At 37.4% G+C, this 18,305-nt stretch overlaps 1 protein-coding gene across 3 annotated transcripts; it reads left to right on the forward strand.

The window, feature by feature from the left end:
• Positions 1 to 902: 902 nt before the first annotated feature.
• Positions 903 to 18,279, forward strand: LOC108164433 (microphthalmia-associated transcription factor). Of its 3 annotated transcripts, XM_017300129.2 has the most exons (10): positions 4,988 to 5,498; positions 5,605 to 5,938; positions 5,995 to 6,114; positions 6,184 to 6,496; positions 6,566 to 6,612; positions 14,671 to 14,691; positions 15,047 to 15,206; positions 15,274 to 15,515; positions 15,588 to 15,758; positions 15,822 to 18,279. In XM_017300129.2, the coding sequence occupies exons 1-10, from the start codon at positions 5,089 to 5,091 to the stop codon at positions 16,407 to 16,409; spliced, it is 2,406 nt and encodes an 801-aa protein (XP_017155618.1). In that variant the 5' UTR covers positions 4,988 to 5,088; the 3' UTR covers positions 16,410 to 18,279. The 3 variants fall into 3 exon arrangements, with proteins under 3 accessions (XP_017155619.1, XP_017155618.1, XP_017155616.1); XM_017300130.2 differs by lacking the exon at positions 4,988 to 5,498 and adding an exon at positions 903 to 1,621 and having other exon boundaries at positions 6,184 to 6,612; XM_017300127.2 differs by having other exon boundaries at positions 4,990 to 5,498; positions 6,184 to 6,612.
• The last annotated feature ends 26 nt before the right edge of the window (positions 18,280 to 18,305 follow it).

Here is an 18,305-nt window from a genome sequence, read left to right on the forward strand (position 1 = left end):
CAAAATGGGCCTAGTTCTGTGCCTGTAGAACATTCGTCATCATCTAAGCCTCGTACTGATCAGGTTATTCTTACCAGGTCAGCTGTTCGCAAAAGTAAGTGAAAAACAGAGCCTGGCTGTATACTATTAATAATTTCTCAAAATAGGCATTTCTTGGTGAGATTGCTTTATCTTTGGGATCAAATCTCTTTCTACGGAGCCATTTTTTTGGGGGCTGGAAACAAGAAATAGACCCCCGAAATAAATCCAGGGAATTTGACAATTGAGGAAGCAATTCGTAGCTAATTTCATGAATTTTTGTCATGCCTACACTGTGTCGATTGTGAGCAAAAGCGGCACATATCTTGCGGAAAGCTTTCTCAAACGGAAGTTATCATGCAAAATTGAAACGACTGAGTCCTCTTCTCACTTTCAATCTCCGATCGGCCAGCACCATATCAAGAATTTGTTCAATTGTTTCGGTTTTAGAGACCTGGGCGTCCAGGACACTCGGAATCATTTGTGCACGTTGGTCGCAACAATATTCAGTAAAACACTCTTTTGCCACTGAAATTAATGAGTCGATTTACAGGTGCCTGTTGACACAAGCTATTTTTTCCTATCAGTCAAAAAGTTGGGAAATAAAATAAAATTACAAACTAAACTATCAAAAGGAACGTAAGATAACTGTTATTCAATTGTTATAGTAATATTATTTACTTACTTATTAATAAACTAAATACACTGGGAAATTTTGAAAACTGTTACTTTTTGCTTTCCGTCTCAAAAGGTTGCCCCTAAAATAGGCGATTACCTGTAGATTAAATAATAACAAATTAATGACACGTAGAAGAATTAAAGACCGGAGTCGATTATTTATCTATCGAAAATCGAAGTTTAGATATTTCCATTCCCAAATTCAGTGAACAATTAAAACTATTTACAGCTTCGAGACTCATAGATATATCATGCATTTATACTTTTATTTTTATATTTTTTCTCTGCTATGTTATTATACATATGTATTTTAAATTTTTTAAGCCAAAGTACGACTCTGCCAAATGGCAAGCAAAAAGTGTACATGATTTGGTTTTTTTTTTAATTTTTGTTACTTCATCGTCCAAACTAAGTAGATAACTAATGTTTATAAGTGAAAGGATAGATTTCATAATTATTTCGGACACAATAAAATTTTAAATAAAAATTAAACCAAACGATGGTGCGATCACTTACTCCTATTTTTTCGTTCAGCTCACCGCTATTGAAAGCTCCAGTTGGTTGTGGAAGTTGCATGTATTCGTTTGTGGGGATCCGCCTGTAGTTGTGATGACGCGTATGTGCGTAGATTTCCGAATATGTGAAAACGAATTCTACTAGTTACAATATAATTACGTACATATGCCAAAAAGAATTGTGATTTCAAAATAATTCGTGTGCTTACGTACTAATTTATTGTCGTCAACATGACTGAGTCGGGAATTGATCTAGGCTTTGATATGGAGTTCGACGATTTAAGTCTTAATTTGCTAAACGACAACGACAATATGGATCTACTACCAAATGTTACTGTAGCAGGCAGTTCTGAGAATGTGGAATTTTATGAATTAAAATCATCAACGCGGTCTTTGCGATCTGACGAAATGTAAGTTGTAAGAATTGAAAAATGGGAGATATCTGAAATAACTAAAATTATACATATTTATGTATTTTCATTACCATTGATACATATATGCACATATGCACATGTATCCATGATCAAATATACATGTGTATGTGTATATAATGTATGTACATCCATAACCACATATGCGTAATCGTATGTACATACATCACGATATTTGGTGTATGATTAGCGCTATTTTATTATCTTATCGGACATACATTTATACAAAAATATGTACATATATGTATGTCTACATGCACATAGGTATTTGACCCACGTCTGTATGCGTACGTATGAAAAATTGAAATATCTTACGTACATTTGGGTAATTAATTATGTATGAATATACATACATACACATATACAAAAAAAATACAAAAATGCAGATACATTTGTACATTAACAATCTATTATTACATTATATATGTACATATATACACAATAATGTTTCTAGCACGAGTTACGGGCGGGCTATTGCTAATAAATGTAAGACAAGAAGCAATCCAGGATATTGCCGGTATCTTATGTACATATGTATATACATACGTATCTACACACCTTTATACATATATGTATGTATATATGTATATATATTTCCAGTTGTAAGCTTATGCATGTACATAGATTAAACATACGTACATACATACGAGTATTTGCACATTTATTAAGGTTTTTGTCAGATTGACTCATCAACCAGAAAACCAAGATTTTTTTGAGATCAGCTTTGATTCTGTTTCTCTGGAAAATTTTACCCAAAATTTAGGTCAAAATGGGTTTTTTTTACTGCTGTGATATCGCACTGAAATTTCGTCTCTGAAATTGCTTCCAAATTTTAAATTTATATAATTATCTAATTGAATCTGGTGAACACGATGTCATGTACCTGACTTACTGGTACCTTAATTATCCTTTAGGCTATCATTCCCCTTGACCGCGGCTCCGCTGCCCACTCGGTTCGTTCCAGAATCTTTCGAAAAATACACAGTCTTTGGTAAGGCGCAGTCCTAATCTAGTATTGAAAGCCCACGCGCTCCCTTGTCTGTGCGGCGTTGTAAAGAGCCCCGCCATAAACAGCTGTTTGAAAAGTACCTATCCTAATTTATACCAAATTTATACAATGATATGTAAAAGACTGCTATGAAAGCTCAAGTTTAATTTTTCCTTTGTTGAATATTCGTTTTATAATCAAATGGGAAAGTTTTGAAACATTTTGGTGCACAAAATTGTTTTAATAAAAAATAAAAAAAAAAATGGGGGGGGGGTTGTAAGTTGTAAGTTGCTGCAACCGCAACTCTACATTTATACCCGATACTTAGTCAGTATGGCTACATTGAGCGACAATGTGTGCGTGCGGGAGAGACAGAAAACGTGTCTGAACGTGTCGTCGGGCGCTGCGTAGCCACTGCAAATAATTTTTTTGTTCCTTTTGGCTATAAAAATGATCCGATCTGATCCAGATTCAGCAATCTCATAGATTCGTATCTTCAATATTGTGGATGCCACAGATTTTCGTTCTTTGTGGGGGAGGGGCGAAATTTTGAAATAATTGTTTTATAGTGAGATCTAACAGAGATCATTCTGGCAATAATAATTATACGATTCTGGTTTTGCACTCTAGAAGATATAGTCATCCTCTACGATTCTGCGTTTTCTGTTTTCTCATATCGTTAAAATTGTGGATGTTACAGATTTTCGCCCTCTGTGGGGGCGGAAGTCGGCGTGGCGAAGTTTTGAAATATACTTGCAAAACTGACATATCACAGAAGACTCGATACAAAATGTCTTTGCTCTAGCTCTTATAGTCTTTGAGTAATAGGCGCTAATAGAGACGGACAGACAGACAGGGCTGTTGCAAGATCAAGGCAAGCTGATGTTACAGATGAAGGATCAAGGTGACCAACAGCAACAGATGATATTGCAAGTGAAGGATCAGGTCAAAAATCAATGTTAAGCCCAATCACAAAGATTAGAAGCAATATGAGCATTCGCTCCCACAAAAGACGAAAATCTGGGGCATCCACGGTGACTACGCAACGGGTATCGGGTATAAATTTAAAGCTGAAACTCACAACAGGGGTCTGGAATAATCTGAAACAATACGGACGGACGGACAGACAGACATGGCTCTATCAACGCGGCTATTGATGCTGGGGTTAGAAATGCTTCCTTCTGGGTGTTACACACACTCTTATCTTTTATCGGGTAGAAAAATGAACTTTTGCTGAATTTAATAGGTTTTCACAGTTAATGAAATGATACGTTAGTTGGTTGAATTAGTTATCTTTGAATACATTTTGAAAATAATATCGGGACAGAACTATATGGAAATGTATTTTTATTGTATTCTACCCTATCGGCTTCAGTATTTTTTTTTTTTTACATTTTTATATTTTTGTTGTTTTAACTCTTGCTTTTTTATATGAAAAAGAGATGTTAATTAACAGCTAATGAATGATATGTACAATACAAGTGTTTCCCCACTGACTGTTAAGATTTTGAATACGCGCCATCGGTTTTAAGTTCAATAACATGAGTGGCCACATTTCACAGTCCGACACTATATGCCACAAGTATAAAATTTGTATTCAGAGTCGAAGGTCTAGTTACTAGTACTCTAAGCACCATTCAATTTAATTTGGTATATTTCTTTTAAACGTTTAAGTAAATAATAAGAAATAAATAATTTCTATACATACAGAATTTTTGTATAATTTTTTATAATATTACATACGTACTAACTATATATAGATACATTTGTATAGAAGTACATTTATATACCAGATTTGATGATCGCCATTCAGCATTCTTAAACGCACCCTGTTTGCGCATATAATTCTATTGCGCAGCTATACATACTTGTGTATATTTATATACACACCCATGATGCAAAAATTTGTAAGGTGCCATATGTAGGTGGCCAAATTCATTCGTTTATCGCACAAAAACCATTTTATTTTGTTCTATGTTCTATTTTACTGCTTTGGAAAATATATGTAGCTGTAATTTTTTCTTCCGGAATGTTTTTTAGTGGCTTAAAAATCTGAATGGTGTATGATTAAATTATAAAAAGAATAGCAAATGACTTATATTTATTTTTTGCAACCTTACACTATTTCCGCCATACACATAAATGGAAAAGCATGCGTACATTCTCATGCTCTCATTCCTCATTTACTTATTCGAAGAGACACAAGATCAAGGTCTTTGTAATACTTAGTGAATACGAGGACCAGAATTTATTTAGCTTGTGAATAGTTCTCCGTGTTCTTTTATGATATACAAATAAAATGAACATGTTTTCTTACTGGAATAAGAAAAAAATTCAAAACCGAAACAAACTCGAGGAAACAAAAACAGTGCCCATTTGTTCGATAAACGAAAATTATTTAAAACGTGACACAGGTGCATCAGTTGAAAAAAGTATAAATACTCTAACAGTTGAAGACATGGAAAAGGAAAAGTTGTCACCGCTCAAATCAGACATTTGTCTTCAGGAGTTTCAAGAGTTTGTAAGAAGAGTGCAAACGTTGCAGATGTCATCGACAGAGGCTATTGAAAAAAAAGATTCTATAGCTAATCACAGCACGGACTCTAGTTCGTTTCCAATTGAAGTCGGCGTGGAACCTTCGATGTTAATGGAACTTGAAGACATTGACAGTGTGGTGCCTTTATCAGGATCGTCACGAAGAGATGGTCAAACTAAGTCCACGGCGACTACAAATATAAGAGTAACTGTCGGTATAGATAAAGATTTAGAAATGATTCTTGAAATGGATCCGAGCATCGTAGATTTGGGCGATATTAGCACCGAAACTACAGAACCGCGCATAGTGGGTCTACCGCCTCTCTCGGGTGGGTATGTATTTAGTCCATTATGAAAGAATTATCATATTCAATATAAATTAAGTTCTTTAGTACAGTTTTGGCAGAATTTTTATGCATCGTACATTTTCTACTTATAGACCAACGTTTAAAACTGCAACTCCTACATCGCGGACGCAGCTAAAACTACAATTGCAACGTGAGCAACAGCAGCAGGAACAGCAGCAACAAATGATGGTGCAGCAACTGATATCACCAGATCCAAAAATGCAGCTTTTGTTTGGCATGGGTCAGGGGTCGACTGAGTCGGAATTCATAAACAGCAACAGTACCAGCGCTTGTGGGAGCGGGTCATCTAGCCTGGAACAGATCTCTCAATTTGTGCAAAGGGATCGTTTACCTTCGTCAAGTCCAGTTAAGTTGAAAGTTCCCCTACAAAGTATTGGTGTGGATGTACCACCTCAAGTGCTTCAGGTAATTCACAGCTAACGCTTTGTGTCGAAAAACGTTTTAAGCAAGGAATTTTACAGGTCAGCACAGTGCTTGAGAATCCGACTCGGTATCACGTTATACAGAAGCAAAAGAATCAAGTGAGACAATTTCTCAGCGAGTCGTTCAAGCCATCTGTTTGGGGTTGTCATAACACCGATGTAAGTATTTTTTGCACACTTGGAAAAGATTCTGAAATAAATGGTACATATTTTTTCATGAACTTATAGACGAAAGCCGCAAATACCTCAGTGTCCACTGGAAATCTACACAATTCTTCTTTGGTCAACAGTTGCCCTCCAATCGAGCGATCAAATAGTTATAGATGTGAAATTACTTCCAGTGGCAAACGAACAATGCATTCTGATGAATCCATGCAAATATCTCCTTTTGCAGCAAGTTTTTTAAGAACTGGAAACTGCAACGACCATGTTTCATCGAGAAGTATTAACCCTCAAAGTTCAGAAGAATCCACAGAAATTGTAAATAAAACACAAGGATATGTTAAGAGGAATTCAAGTTTAAATTCTTCTATTACTACACGTACTGTATCTGGAATAATTAATACGATGCCCACATCCAGTACAACGAGTTCATTGCACTCCATTTCAGCACCCATATCCCCAAGTCTAAGCTCTGTAGCTACAAGTGCTTCAGAGGTGAGTAAAAATAGTATTTTAAGTTTTTGTAACCCATTAAAAAAAAAATGGAAAAAAAAACAAACAGCTTAGTAATAGGCTTTTTAGAGAGACTTTGAGGAACAACTTTTATTAAGAATCATCTTTCTTAGAGGAGAAAATATTAAAGTGAAAATTGACTGCACAAAAACAAAAAGTACCGAAAAAGTGAACTTTTCCCACAACATATGAATTTCAGATTAAAGCTCATGAAATTATATGCTAAATTAATATCGGGACTTAATTATATGAAAATGTGTTTATATTAGCTTTTAAAAACCGACAAAAAAAAATATGGTCGAAATATGGTGTAAAATTATTTGAAAAATTAATCGGATATGATTGAAACTTATTTCCCGGGAATTTTCGGGGTCGCTGATTACGAATTATATGAAAGTTTTCGAGAGTATCCAGTTCTTTTTTCTTCGATAGATCTATTTTAAGGGTGAAGATCTATGTACATGTATATGTAGATTGGAGGACTGCATGAATAGCAAAAACCGGCATTCCATGCTACGCCGATAGATTTCGAGCAAATGCGATGACGTATAACCCATCCAACAATATTCAAAAGAATTGGCACGATTTGAATGAGTTGAGTTCGATTCGAATGCATTATATTTTGTTGCCTCTACATTTGGGCAGCAAACAGTGTTGTCAACTTTTGAGATAAAAAATAGTTGTTTTTGTGGTAAAATGATAAAATAGCTTGTGGTTTTTTTTTTAGTTTTAGTTTCAGAAACTAAATTTTTTTAGAAAAATATATAAATATTTTAAATATCAGATTCCGCTAATATTAGATTTCAATTTTAAACAAAAATCTAGCTTTAACGAGGGGGAACGTTGTGAGTTGCTGCTGCGACCGCAACTCTACATTTATACCCGATACATAGTCAGTATGGCTACGCTGAGCGTCAAAGAGTGCGTGCGGGAGAGACAGAAAACGTGTTTGAACATGTCGTCGGGCGCTGCGTAGCCACTGCAAATTGATTTTTTACTTTTGGCTATAAAAATGATCCGATCTAATCCAGATTCGGCAAGCTGGTAGAAGTGGCCAATCCTTATGATTGTGCAGTTTTAGTTTTGTCGTATCTTTAACATTGGGATGCCACAGATTTTCGTCCTTTGTAGGGGTGGGGTGAAATTTTGAAATACAGTAAGATCTAACAGGAGTATGGATACAAAATTTGGTTGCTCTAGCTCTAATAATCTTTGCGATTTGCGGATGCCAACGATTTTCGTCCTTTGCGGGGGCGGAAAGTGGTGGGGCGAAATTTTGAAATACACTTGTGCAGGTTCGATATCACAGGAGTGTGGATACCAAATTTGGCTGCTCTAGCTCTTATAGTCTCTGAGATCTAGGCGCTCACTTTTTGCGATAGGCAAAGCCGACCATGAAACGTGTGTGTTAGAGAGAGACGGAGCGAGAGATAACGAAATAGTTTTCATCATTGTGGCTATAATAATTATACGATCTGGTTCGGATTCTGCAGTCTAGAACATACTGTCAGTCTCTACGATTCTACATTTTTGGTTTTCTAGAATTTTTGAAATTGTGGATGCCACAGATCCGTCCGACGGACGGACAGACATAGAGGGCTCAGTCGATTCGGCTATTGATGCTGATCAAGAATATATATACTTTATGGGATCGGAAACGCTTCCTTCTGGACATTACACACATCCACTTTTACCACAAATCTAATATACCCCTATACTCATTTTGAGTATCGGGTGTAAAAATAGCAAGAATTTATTCACTCACTCATTTAACTGAATGCTCTTTTCAATTAGAATGCATTCTATTGGGCTTTTGTTTTGAATAGAGCCATGCAGAAAAGTTATTCGTTTTAAGTGAGTCCGGCCATATTAGATCGGCCATTTTGAAGTTTTAAATTAAAAATCGTAGCAAATCGTGTTCAGGATCCTAAAATACAAAGGGATATATGATAACATGGTCAGCCGGTCCTGAAAAATAAAAAACATGCCTAACCACCAAATAGTCTTTGCTCGTAAATTCCTGATAAATCTTATTTTTTTAGAAGCGTAGGCCCGTGTATCGAACATTTTACAAAAAATGTCTGTACGAAACTGTACAGTTCACAAATAATTAAAAAAAAAGAATTGGTGAAAATCGCATGCGCTGAAGCTTTCTCGAATATGATTGATATATATGCGTACGATATTTCGGAGACTTGGGCATTGAACTGACCATTTTTGCTACATCTTACTTTGCTATGCAATAACACCAAAAACCACATATTGTTAAGTTTGTTCAAATATCTACAGAAAAAAGTTCTCATGACGACTTCGTTATACAAGCAAGGTATCCGAATGTTTTCCTGTGTTGCTGTTTGATTTAACAACAAACAACATTTCTGAATCATTATCAGGTGTCAAATTAGTTTAACTGCCTAAGGCTGTTTCGTTGACGCGTGTGTGTTTTTTTTTAGAAAAGTTATTGATTAATTTAAGTCGCAAGAATATTATTTGATCCCTGAAGCTATGGGTATTTGGACTTGTGCACATTTTTAAAAAATGGAACACATCAAACCCAATTTTTCTAAAGATTTGGTGCACAAAATTGTTTTAATGAAAAACTAAAAAAAAATTAATTTTCTTTAAGTTTTAAAGCGCGACCCTGCGCCTTTAAAAACCTATGGATTAACGGCTAAACAGCTGCCGTTTAATCAATCTCGCAAATTAAATTTTACCGTTACAAACTATCTATCAGAAAAGTCAGTTTGATGCCAGAAAAAGGTCAAATAGTCAACTATTGAAATCAATAGATGCGGAATAGCCGACTTAATGTGCAGCGACTGTTCGTATACAATTTCAAACTTCTTATTGTTTTTCTTTACTGTGTACGGTCTCGTACAGATAGAAGGGAGTAGTGGTAGGTTGTTCATTAACGAAAAAAAAGGGATAAAAAGATTGAGCGACATATAACGCCATTATATCCGTCGCGATTTTTTATTTTTATACAATCTTCCGATTATCTTTCGTAGTGATCAGACGTGTTTTTGTTTTGCGCTCCGCATTTTTTCCTTTTGTTTTGAATAAACAGCCGGTGTTTTCCTAACTAAATTCTAATTATACTTTCTAACCAGACAGCAATCTGGAAACCTATTCATTTACGCGAGTGCATGCCTTTGATTTGTGTTAAAACATTATTTAACTTTTTATTTTTCGGCGTCGGCTTGTGCTTGTGCTTGTGTTTGTGTTGTTGCAGTGAGTGAGTACGCATTACATTGCATTGCCATCCGCTCTCGTCTGGTAGCTTTTGTTGTTTTATCACTCTCTCGCTATCACCTCAACTTCAATAACTGTTCTTTCTCTCTCGCTCTTCAAACTTTCTGAGCAATAGCGCTCTCTGCTTAGTAGCTCTCGCTATAACCGCTCTCCACTCTGCTCTCTTTTTTTTACCAATTCCGCTTTGAGCGTTGTCTGGCACATTGGTCTGATACCAATTTGTTTTGCAAATAATAGTAAATAAATAAATAATAAAATGGAATACGCTGTGGTCTGTGCCAAAAAAATATGTAAGAAGCAGATCACCCACGATCAGCCGAATGTCCCCTGCTGGCTCTGCGACAGCGTAGTGCACGCAAAATGCGCTGGATTTTCTGGCCTCGTGAGTGATGCTATAGCCAAACGTAATGGCTTGCATTACAGTTGAGAGGCATGCCGAGCGGTGGAGAAAGACATGGTGGCTTTCATGAGGCAGACGCGGAGTGGCTTTAAGGAGCTGACCGTTGGTTATAAAAACCAATACGATCGGCTCCTAGCCATGGAGGCTCAGTTTAGCGGTTTAAAACTGCTGAATGAGTCTCCGGGATCTGCAATTGCCAACCGTCACTCAGCCGTGCGCCGCCGAAAAACTGACTCCGACCACTCCAAGTGTGCAGCAGTTGATCTCGTTTGCCACTCCAAGGGCAACGACAGCTGCTGGCGATGCAGATTCGGTAGCCGAATTCATCGCCTCGGAGAATGTGCAGCCAAGTACGTCTGCAGCGTCCGTGTCCGTGGTGTCCGCAAGTTCGCTAGTTGTCCCGTCTATCCCGATCCCACCAGTAAATAGACGTTCCGGACCTCCGGTTATTGCCACCACAGGTACTAGGCCTGTGGTGACTAAACCACTGGTGGGAGTCCCACCAAAACGACAAGTTTTTGTTTCACGGCTGGCCCCTGACCTCACATCTAATGATGTAATTGCTTTTATTCAAAGCAAAATAAAAGCCGTGGGTTTAAAGGTGGAGAAATTTAACTTCTCTTATGCCAGGGAGATAGCCTCGTTTAAGATAAGCATCTCCCCAACTCAATTTGACACCATTTGCTCCGCCAAATTTTGGCCGGAGCATTTGGTGGTGAAGGAGTTTAAGGCTAAGAAGAAGAATAGGCCCCCCATATCCCTTCCAAATCTTCCCAGTGTGCCACCCTCAACCTCAACTTCCTCTTCCTCAACTTCCCGTCTTGCTTCCACCTTTCCAAAAAACTAACTTCTCTTTTAGTAACCTATCAGAATGTAAGAGGCTTGCGTAGTAAGCTCAGCATTCTTTTCCGGGATAGTGTTGCATTTGCTTCCCACGTTATTGTGTTTACTGAAACCTGGTTAAAGCCGGACATTCTTAGTTCCAAGGTTTTGGCAGGTCGGTACACAACCTTTAGAAAGGACCGTTCGTCTCGACGTGCAGGGGGGGTTCTAATTGCAGTGGACTCTTACTTCACGTCGGAACACTTCACAGTCCAAGTTCAACAGGAACTGGAATTCCTGTGTGTAAAACTGATTCTTCCCGCTTTCGCTATATTCATTACTTGCTCGTATATCCCACCTTCTTCGGATATTTCAATTTATGAGCAGCACTTGTCCGCTTTAACCGCTGTTTCTTCCTCGCTATCTGATAAAGATCGTATGATAGTTCTTGGTGACTTCAACTTGCCAGGAACTGTTTGGTCTTCGGTAAACGAGTCTAGTATCCTAGTGCCCATGTCACGACATGACTTTGTTGACGGCTTGCTTGACCTGTCCCTGTCTCAAGTCAACCATGTGAAAAATTCCTTGGGTCGATTGCTTGATCTGTGCTTTTTATCGGATCCGACCATAGTGTTGTTAACCCGAGCCCTTCCGCTCACTATACCTGAAGACGCCTACCACCCTACTTTCGAGGTGTCGCTAGATATAGGACCAACTGTATTGGATCGGTCGAGTAGGCTGCCCGAACGTGTCCGCTGCTTTCGTAAAGCCGAGTTTGCGAAGCTTAATAACCTCATTAGTGATTTTGATTGGTCCGCTTTGTACTTGTGCACTGATATCATAAAAGGCACAAACATTTTTTACAATGCTCTTGGCACATTTTTCGATTGTTGTGTCCCGCTTTCTTGTCCGACTAGATCTGGAAAACCCCCTTGGTTTACCAAAGAGTTATCCAGTCTAAAAAACTTAAAATCAAGACTTTATAAAAAATTTCAAGAAGTGGGATCTCCTACTTCTCACTCTCGCTATGTATTAGCTCGGTCAAACTTTTCAGTTCTTAATGCTCAATGCTATAAGAACTACCTATCTCGATGCAGGATACGTTTTTCTCAGGACCCTAAACAGTTTTACAGCTTCGTAAACAGTAAGCGTCGAACGTCCGCACACCCATCCTCGCTATCATTTTGTAATACGTCGGCAAATAATGATCAGGCAATTGCCGATCTTTTTGCCCAATTCTTCCAAACCACCTATTCTGAGGAAAGCTACTCTGGTCATCCGTACCCATACGGTTTACCGAGGTCGAACGGCATTTTCAGTCCCTTGTTAAATGAATGTTCCCTACTTCATGATCTTCGACTAGTTAAGCCGGTGGTTTCACCGGGTCCAGACGGGGTTCCAGGTTGTGTACTCAGGTACTGCGCCGAGGCTCTGTGTGGACCTTTGCTTAAACTATTCACCCTGTCCATTGATTCTTCTTGCTTCCCCCCGATCTGGAAGGAATCGTTTATAATTCCTCTCCATAAAAAAGGTAGCAAGTCTGATGCAAAAAATTATAGAGGTATAGCAAAGTTATCCGCTATTCCTAAAATGTTTGAGAGGGTTTTAACTCCGCACTTGCAACATCTCTGCAAGTCACTTATATCTCCAACTCAGCATGGATTTATAAGGCGGCGATCAACCACCACGAACTTGTTAGAGTTTACCTCTTTCATTATTAAAGGCTTTCAATGTAACTTACAGACGGATGTTATTTACACCGACTTTAGTAAAGCATTCGACTCTGTAAACCATTCCCTTTTAGCGCATAAACTTGACCTTTTAGGGTTTCCGCCCAACCTCCTGAGATGGATTTCTAGCTATCTTTGTTCTAGGTATCAAAGAGTCCTCTTCAAAAACTCCCTCTCTTTACCAGTAAAGGTTTCTTCAGGAGTACCACAAGGCAGCCATCTAGGCCCCTTACTCTTCACACTCTTTATTAATGACTTACCTTCAGTATTAACATACTCTCGAGTACTTATGTATGCGGATGATGTTAAACTCTGTGTCCAGTACAAGGACATTTCATTTCATTCTCGCTTGCAATCCGATCTCAATAACTCCCTACACCCTATTTGGTGGTTCTCTTGAGAGAATTACCCTGGTGGATGATCTGGGTGTTATGTTAGACCCCAAGTTAAAGTTTTCCGAACACATTTTTACCATGGTAAATAAGGCCATGGGCGTGCTTGGGTTTATAAAGAGGTGGTCAAAGGAATTTGACGACCCCTATATAACAAAGACTCTCTATACCTCGCTTGTTCGTCCGATCTTAGAATACGGTTCCTGTGTATGGTGCCCTCAGTACAAAGTACACCAGGACCGTATAGAATCAGTACAGAAAAACTTTTTACTCTTTGCTCTGCGGGGCCTTAACTGGGATGCGGGTGTAAGACTCCCATCTTACTCTAGTAGACTACTATTAGTAAACCTCCCATCCTTAGTTAACCGTAGAAAAATGCTTGGTGTGATATTTATGCACAACTTGATCAGGGGTGACATAGACAGCCCTGATCTGTTGAGCCGCATAAACTTCACGATTCCTATAAGACTGACTAGAAATTTTATACCGTTGTTCCTTCCACTTTGTAGATCGAATTATTCCTTGCATGAACCGTTTAGGGTCTTATGCTCGGATTATAATTCCCTCTACCATATTATATCCACCACTAATTCTCTTCCTCTTATTAAATTATTAATCCTTACACACCTTTCTATTAATTAATAACTGTAGTGGTATTTGTACTTTGATTGCATGCTTAGTTTCTTAGTAAGTTTAGTACTAATTTTCCTCGAATGTTAGTCTAATAGCTATCTTTCTTGCATGTTCGCGTTTGGTTCGGCTACGCACCGCGCGTCATGCGGCAGCGCCCCTCGGTCGGTTGGGCGGGAGGAGGGCTGCGTTTTGCCTGGGATCCGCGCGTAACAGCCTTCTGCTGGTGTCACACGGGCCACTTGACGGTGCAGTAACTGCATCGCCTCTTGAAAGATGCAGTCATTGCATGTCAACGTCCAAAGATAATACCCGGTACTCGAAAAGCTGAAAAATGTATTATATTTTTGGTAGAGTAGAGTAGATGTGGATGTGTGTAACAGAAGGAAGCGTTTTCGACCGTATAAAGTAAATATATTCTTGATCAGTATTAAACAAAAAAATTTTGTACTGAATGGGAAAATCCAGTAGGCCGACTATCGAGTTGTCATTCGGAATGGAACCTATATTCTCTCGGAAATAAAGCCTTTCTAAATAATAGAAAAGAGCTCTTTGTCTCTATTTCTCAATCAAAAATACGAACCATAGAAACGTAAAAATATATTGTATATGTTACATAAAACTCACAACGTTCCAGCTCCTTATGTTTTCGAGGAATATTGTTTTCCAAAGATTTTCCAACTAAAAAACATAAATTTTAGTAGCTGAGTATTTAAGATGATCATCTCGCAAGGTTAATTTTAAATAATTTGTAGTCAACTTATTTCTTATTTAAAGTAAAAAAAAAACATTTAATAATACTTTTTTTTTGCAGATACCATCATTTGACAGCGATGTAAGTAGAAACTAAATATTGGAGTATTAACGGCATTGGTGGAAAGAGAGAGGGTGTTATGTAACGCTGCGGTTTGAAACCAGACAGAATATTGGTCATTAGGTGAAAGGGATAGACGGAGTTCAGAAATGTATTATACCATTGAGTTACATAAATCATAAGATGGAAATATGTATAGCGAAAACTGAGTAACGGGTAGTATAGTGTCTGCGGTACGTGTCACGCGCCTTCCCTCCCCCCTCCAAACGATTAAAACCACTTAAACTCTTGACATTTGTGACAACATTTTTGCAAGGACGACTAGGACGGTGCTACAAATTAAGATTTGAAATGTTTAACGATTTTTGATTTGCAGGCGGAAGATCTCTTTGATGATATACTACAAAACGACTCGTTTAATTTTGATAAAAATTTCAACTCCGAGCTTTATATTAAACAGGAACCACACAGCTTGACGGATGCTGAAATAAATGCTATGGCAAAAGATCGACAAAAAAAGGATAACCACAATATGAGTAATCGCACTACATGTGTACTTTTTTTCCGAGTGGTGTTTACTTATTTATATCCTCTGATTTTCAGTTGAGCGCAGACGACGCTTTAATATTAATGACAGGATCAAAGAACTGGGTACCCTTTTGCCAAAAGGTAGTGATGCTTTTTACGAAGTCGTCCGTGATATTCGCCCTAACAAAGGAACAATATTAAAATCATCTGTGGATTATATCAAATGCCTAAAGCATGAGGTTACTCGCCTGAGACAAAATGAGTGCCGGCAGCGTCAGATGGAAATACAGAACCGCAAGCTTATGTCTCGCATTAGGGTAAAGTATTAAAATTATATCTTCCAAATAAATATTTTCGCGGTCATTAATAGATATATTTATATTTTTTAGGAGCTGGAAATGCAGGCCAAGTCACAAGATATTACTTTATCGGACTACCACGTAACATCAGTATCGGCACCCACCCCAGCAAACTTATATCTCAAAAGTTCAAGCCCTACTCCACCTGTTTCTCAAAGTCGTCGTTCACTTTTGGACGAATTAATAGTTGTTGAAAGAAAAGTAAGTTTCTACACACTAAGTAAATTTTTCCAGCAAAATTAAGTTAAAATTTGTTCTATAAAGATACCAGTAATAAATACCAGCGAAGCCAGCATGGGTATGAATCAGATCGATGAGCTCATGGAAGACTGCAAACACCCGGTTCAAGGGGGCGATCCGATGTTGTCGTCTCATAGTCACATGCTATCTTCTTCACATTCGCCTACTGCTAATCAGCTGAATTGTACCAGCTATGGACCAAAGAGCAGCTCGAATGCAAATTCTGGACTGTTTAACGAAACGCCCAGCATCAACATTTCAGATGATCTTACCAACTGCTGCAATATCGCTTGCAGCAATTCATGCTGTATTCATCGCCAGTTGCAGACACCTGAAGGCCACACAAATAATTGTCATATAAATAGTCAGCAAAGCAACATGGAGGCTGATTCTGTTCAAAACACAGGGTTTGGTAGGCTTGGACATTGCAATGGTGATCACGATCCACTGTTTTCATCATCCCAACGTTCACATGGTCCATTGGACGATGATCAACATCATTCTGTTGGCTTGTCTGCTGCGATGATAAACGATTCGCTTACTTCCTTAGTAGACGAAAGTCAAAGTGAACCTATGATTCTTACTTCTGATACTTTGGATATTGACTTATGAATCATCAACTTTTGCAATACATCAGTAGTCCAAAGTCTACAAATTAGTATTATGCAGTAGGCGTGGCTGAAATCATCGCAATCACACTATATAAATTTGTTATATACACATGTACATATTAATTATCCACAGTATTGGAAATCTATAGAAAAGTTTGGATAAAAAGAAAATTAGAAAAAGGCTTGCTCAATGAATTATAGTGAAATTTTGACGTAAATTTTTTGTCTTTTCGCACAAAAACTTAATTAGTATTTACTAATAATTTTATTCATATGTCAAAATGTCCAAATATGTTATAATACATTTAACTTTCTGTGGACTGATTGAAGTCTTAAAGCCATATGTATGTTATGTATTTAACGATTACTGGAATTACTAATGATTACCAATCCGTAGGACAATGTCAAAATCCTTCTTCCACATTCACTTTGATCTTAGTAGAAAACGAGTATATAAATATATATGCATTGTTTCCCCATAATACATTCCAATTTTGTAAGCAATTCTAATTTTGTAATAGATTACTATGTAGGATATGTATGCAATTATTACGTATCTAAGATTTTCAGAAGAAATTGTTTTTTAATGTTTAAATGAAAACTGTTGGGTGAGTAGCAGAAGAAATGAAAGTCCTTGTGTTATTATTATACGAATAATTATTATATATTTTATAATAATACTGAGTACAAGATATGTACAACAAATTTGTTATATTTAGTATTTGATGCTGTATTTTTCTTGTTTAATTGTTACACTTGTTGATTTATTTAATTGATAAAAGTTAAAATTAAATTGTGTTTTCTTGAATACATTCCAGCAGTGCTTCTCCACCCGTTCCAGCAAACTGGCTTATAAAAAAATATTCCGGTTATCAGTATTACCATAGGATGTGACCTTGGCCCTCACTGACCACTGGTCATATCACAACAAAATCCTGGAAAAGGAATAGAGTATAGAGTTCAAATCGCCCAAGATCCAACACCAAATCAAGTTGTGGAGAATTTGCGTGTCCGTAAAATCGTACAAATTATCATTCAAAAGGTATCTGGACGCGGGGTCGCCTGAAACTATTGTAATGAAAGAAATTGTATTTTTATTATTTTGAACCCTAATTGACTGGGAACATTTACAAACAGCCAAAACAGGAAATTCTGGGAGGCTGCAGTGTTATAAAAGTTATTCTATATAAGAAAACTAAGCAAAATTATATTTTTCTCACAGACGCACAATGAAGCCTTCGGGCATTTCAGCATGAAAAATATTCACTTCTGAACGATTAAAGATATTTTCATAGCATAAATTGTATTTTTATTTTATCGTACAATATCTTGGAGCTTTCAATGCGTTGCTAAAGTTGCACTTTGGTGTAGGAGCATATGTATTTGCTCAAAGCTCATTTTAAAACTCAGTTAAAATTTTGTTGTTGATCAAAGTAGTTTTAAAGTCAAGTTTTAAAGTATAGGGGTATATTAGACTTATGGTGAAAGTGTATAGTGTAAAACCCAGAAGGAAGCGTTTCCGGCATCATAAAATACACGTATATTCTTGATCAGCATCAATAGCCTAGCCGAGCGATATAGCCTTGTCGGCCGTGTCCGTCTTGATTGACGCCTAGTGCTCAGAGGCCATAAGAGCTAGAAAAACTATATTTTGTATCCAGACTCCTGTGATATCACACTGAATTAAGTTTGTTTCAAGTGACGAAAATCTGTAGCATACACGATTTTAAAGATACGAGAAAATCAAAAACTCATAATCATAGAGATTTACCATATATTTGCAAACTGCAGAATCTGAATTAGAGCCGATCATTATTAGACATAAGTATCAAATGAAATTTTAGTCACACACTCTTTCTAATGCGCCAAAACATACCGAGATAGAAGAAAATATTGT

The sequence above is a fragment of the Drosophila miranda genome, chromosome 5 (assembly GCF_003369915.1).
Source record: "Drosophila miranda strain MSH22 chromosome 5, D.miranda_PacBio2.1, whole genome shotgun sequence".
NCBI classification, from domain to species: Eukaryota; Metazoa; Arthropoda; class Insecta; order Diptera; family Drosophilidae; genus Drosophila; species Drosophila miranda.

Bases quoted from the DNA above. Each gene is read 5' to 3' on its own strand.
- LOC108164433 (XM_017300127.2), top strand. From the start codon at position 5,089: ATGGAAAAGGAAAAGTTGTCACCGCTCAAATCAGACATTTGTCTTCAG. The intron at 6,115-6,183 runs GTAAGTATTTTT...ATGAACTTATAG, and splicing joins GGGGTTGTCATAACACCGAT to ACGAAAGCCGCAAATACCTC. The intron at 14,692-15,046 runs GTAAGTAGAAAC...TTTGATTTGCAG, and splicing joins TACCATCATTTGACAGCGAT to GCGGAAGATCTCTTTGATGA.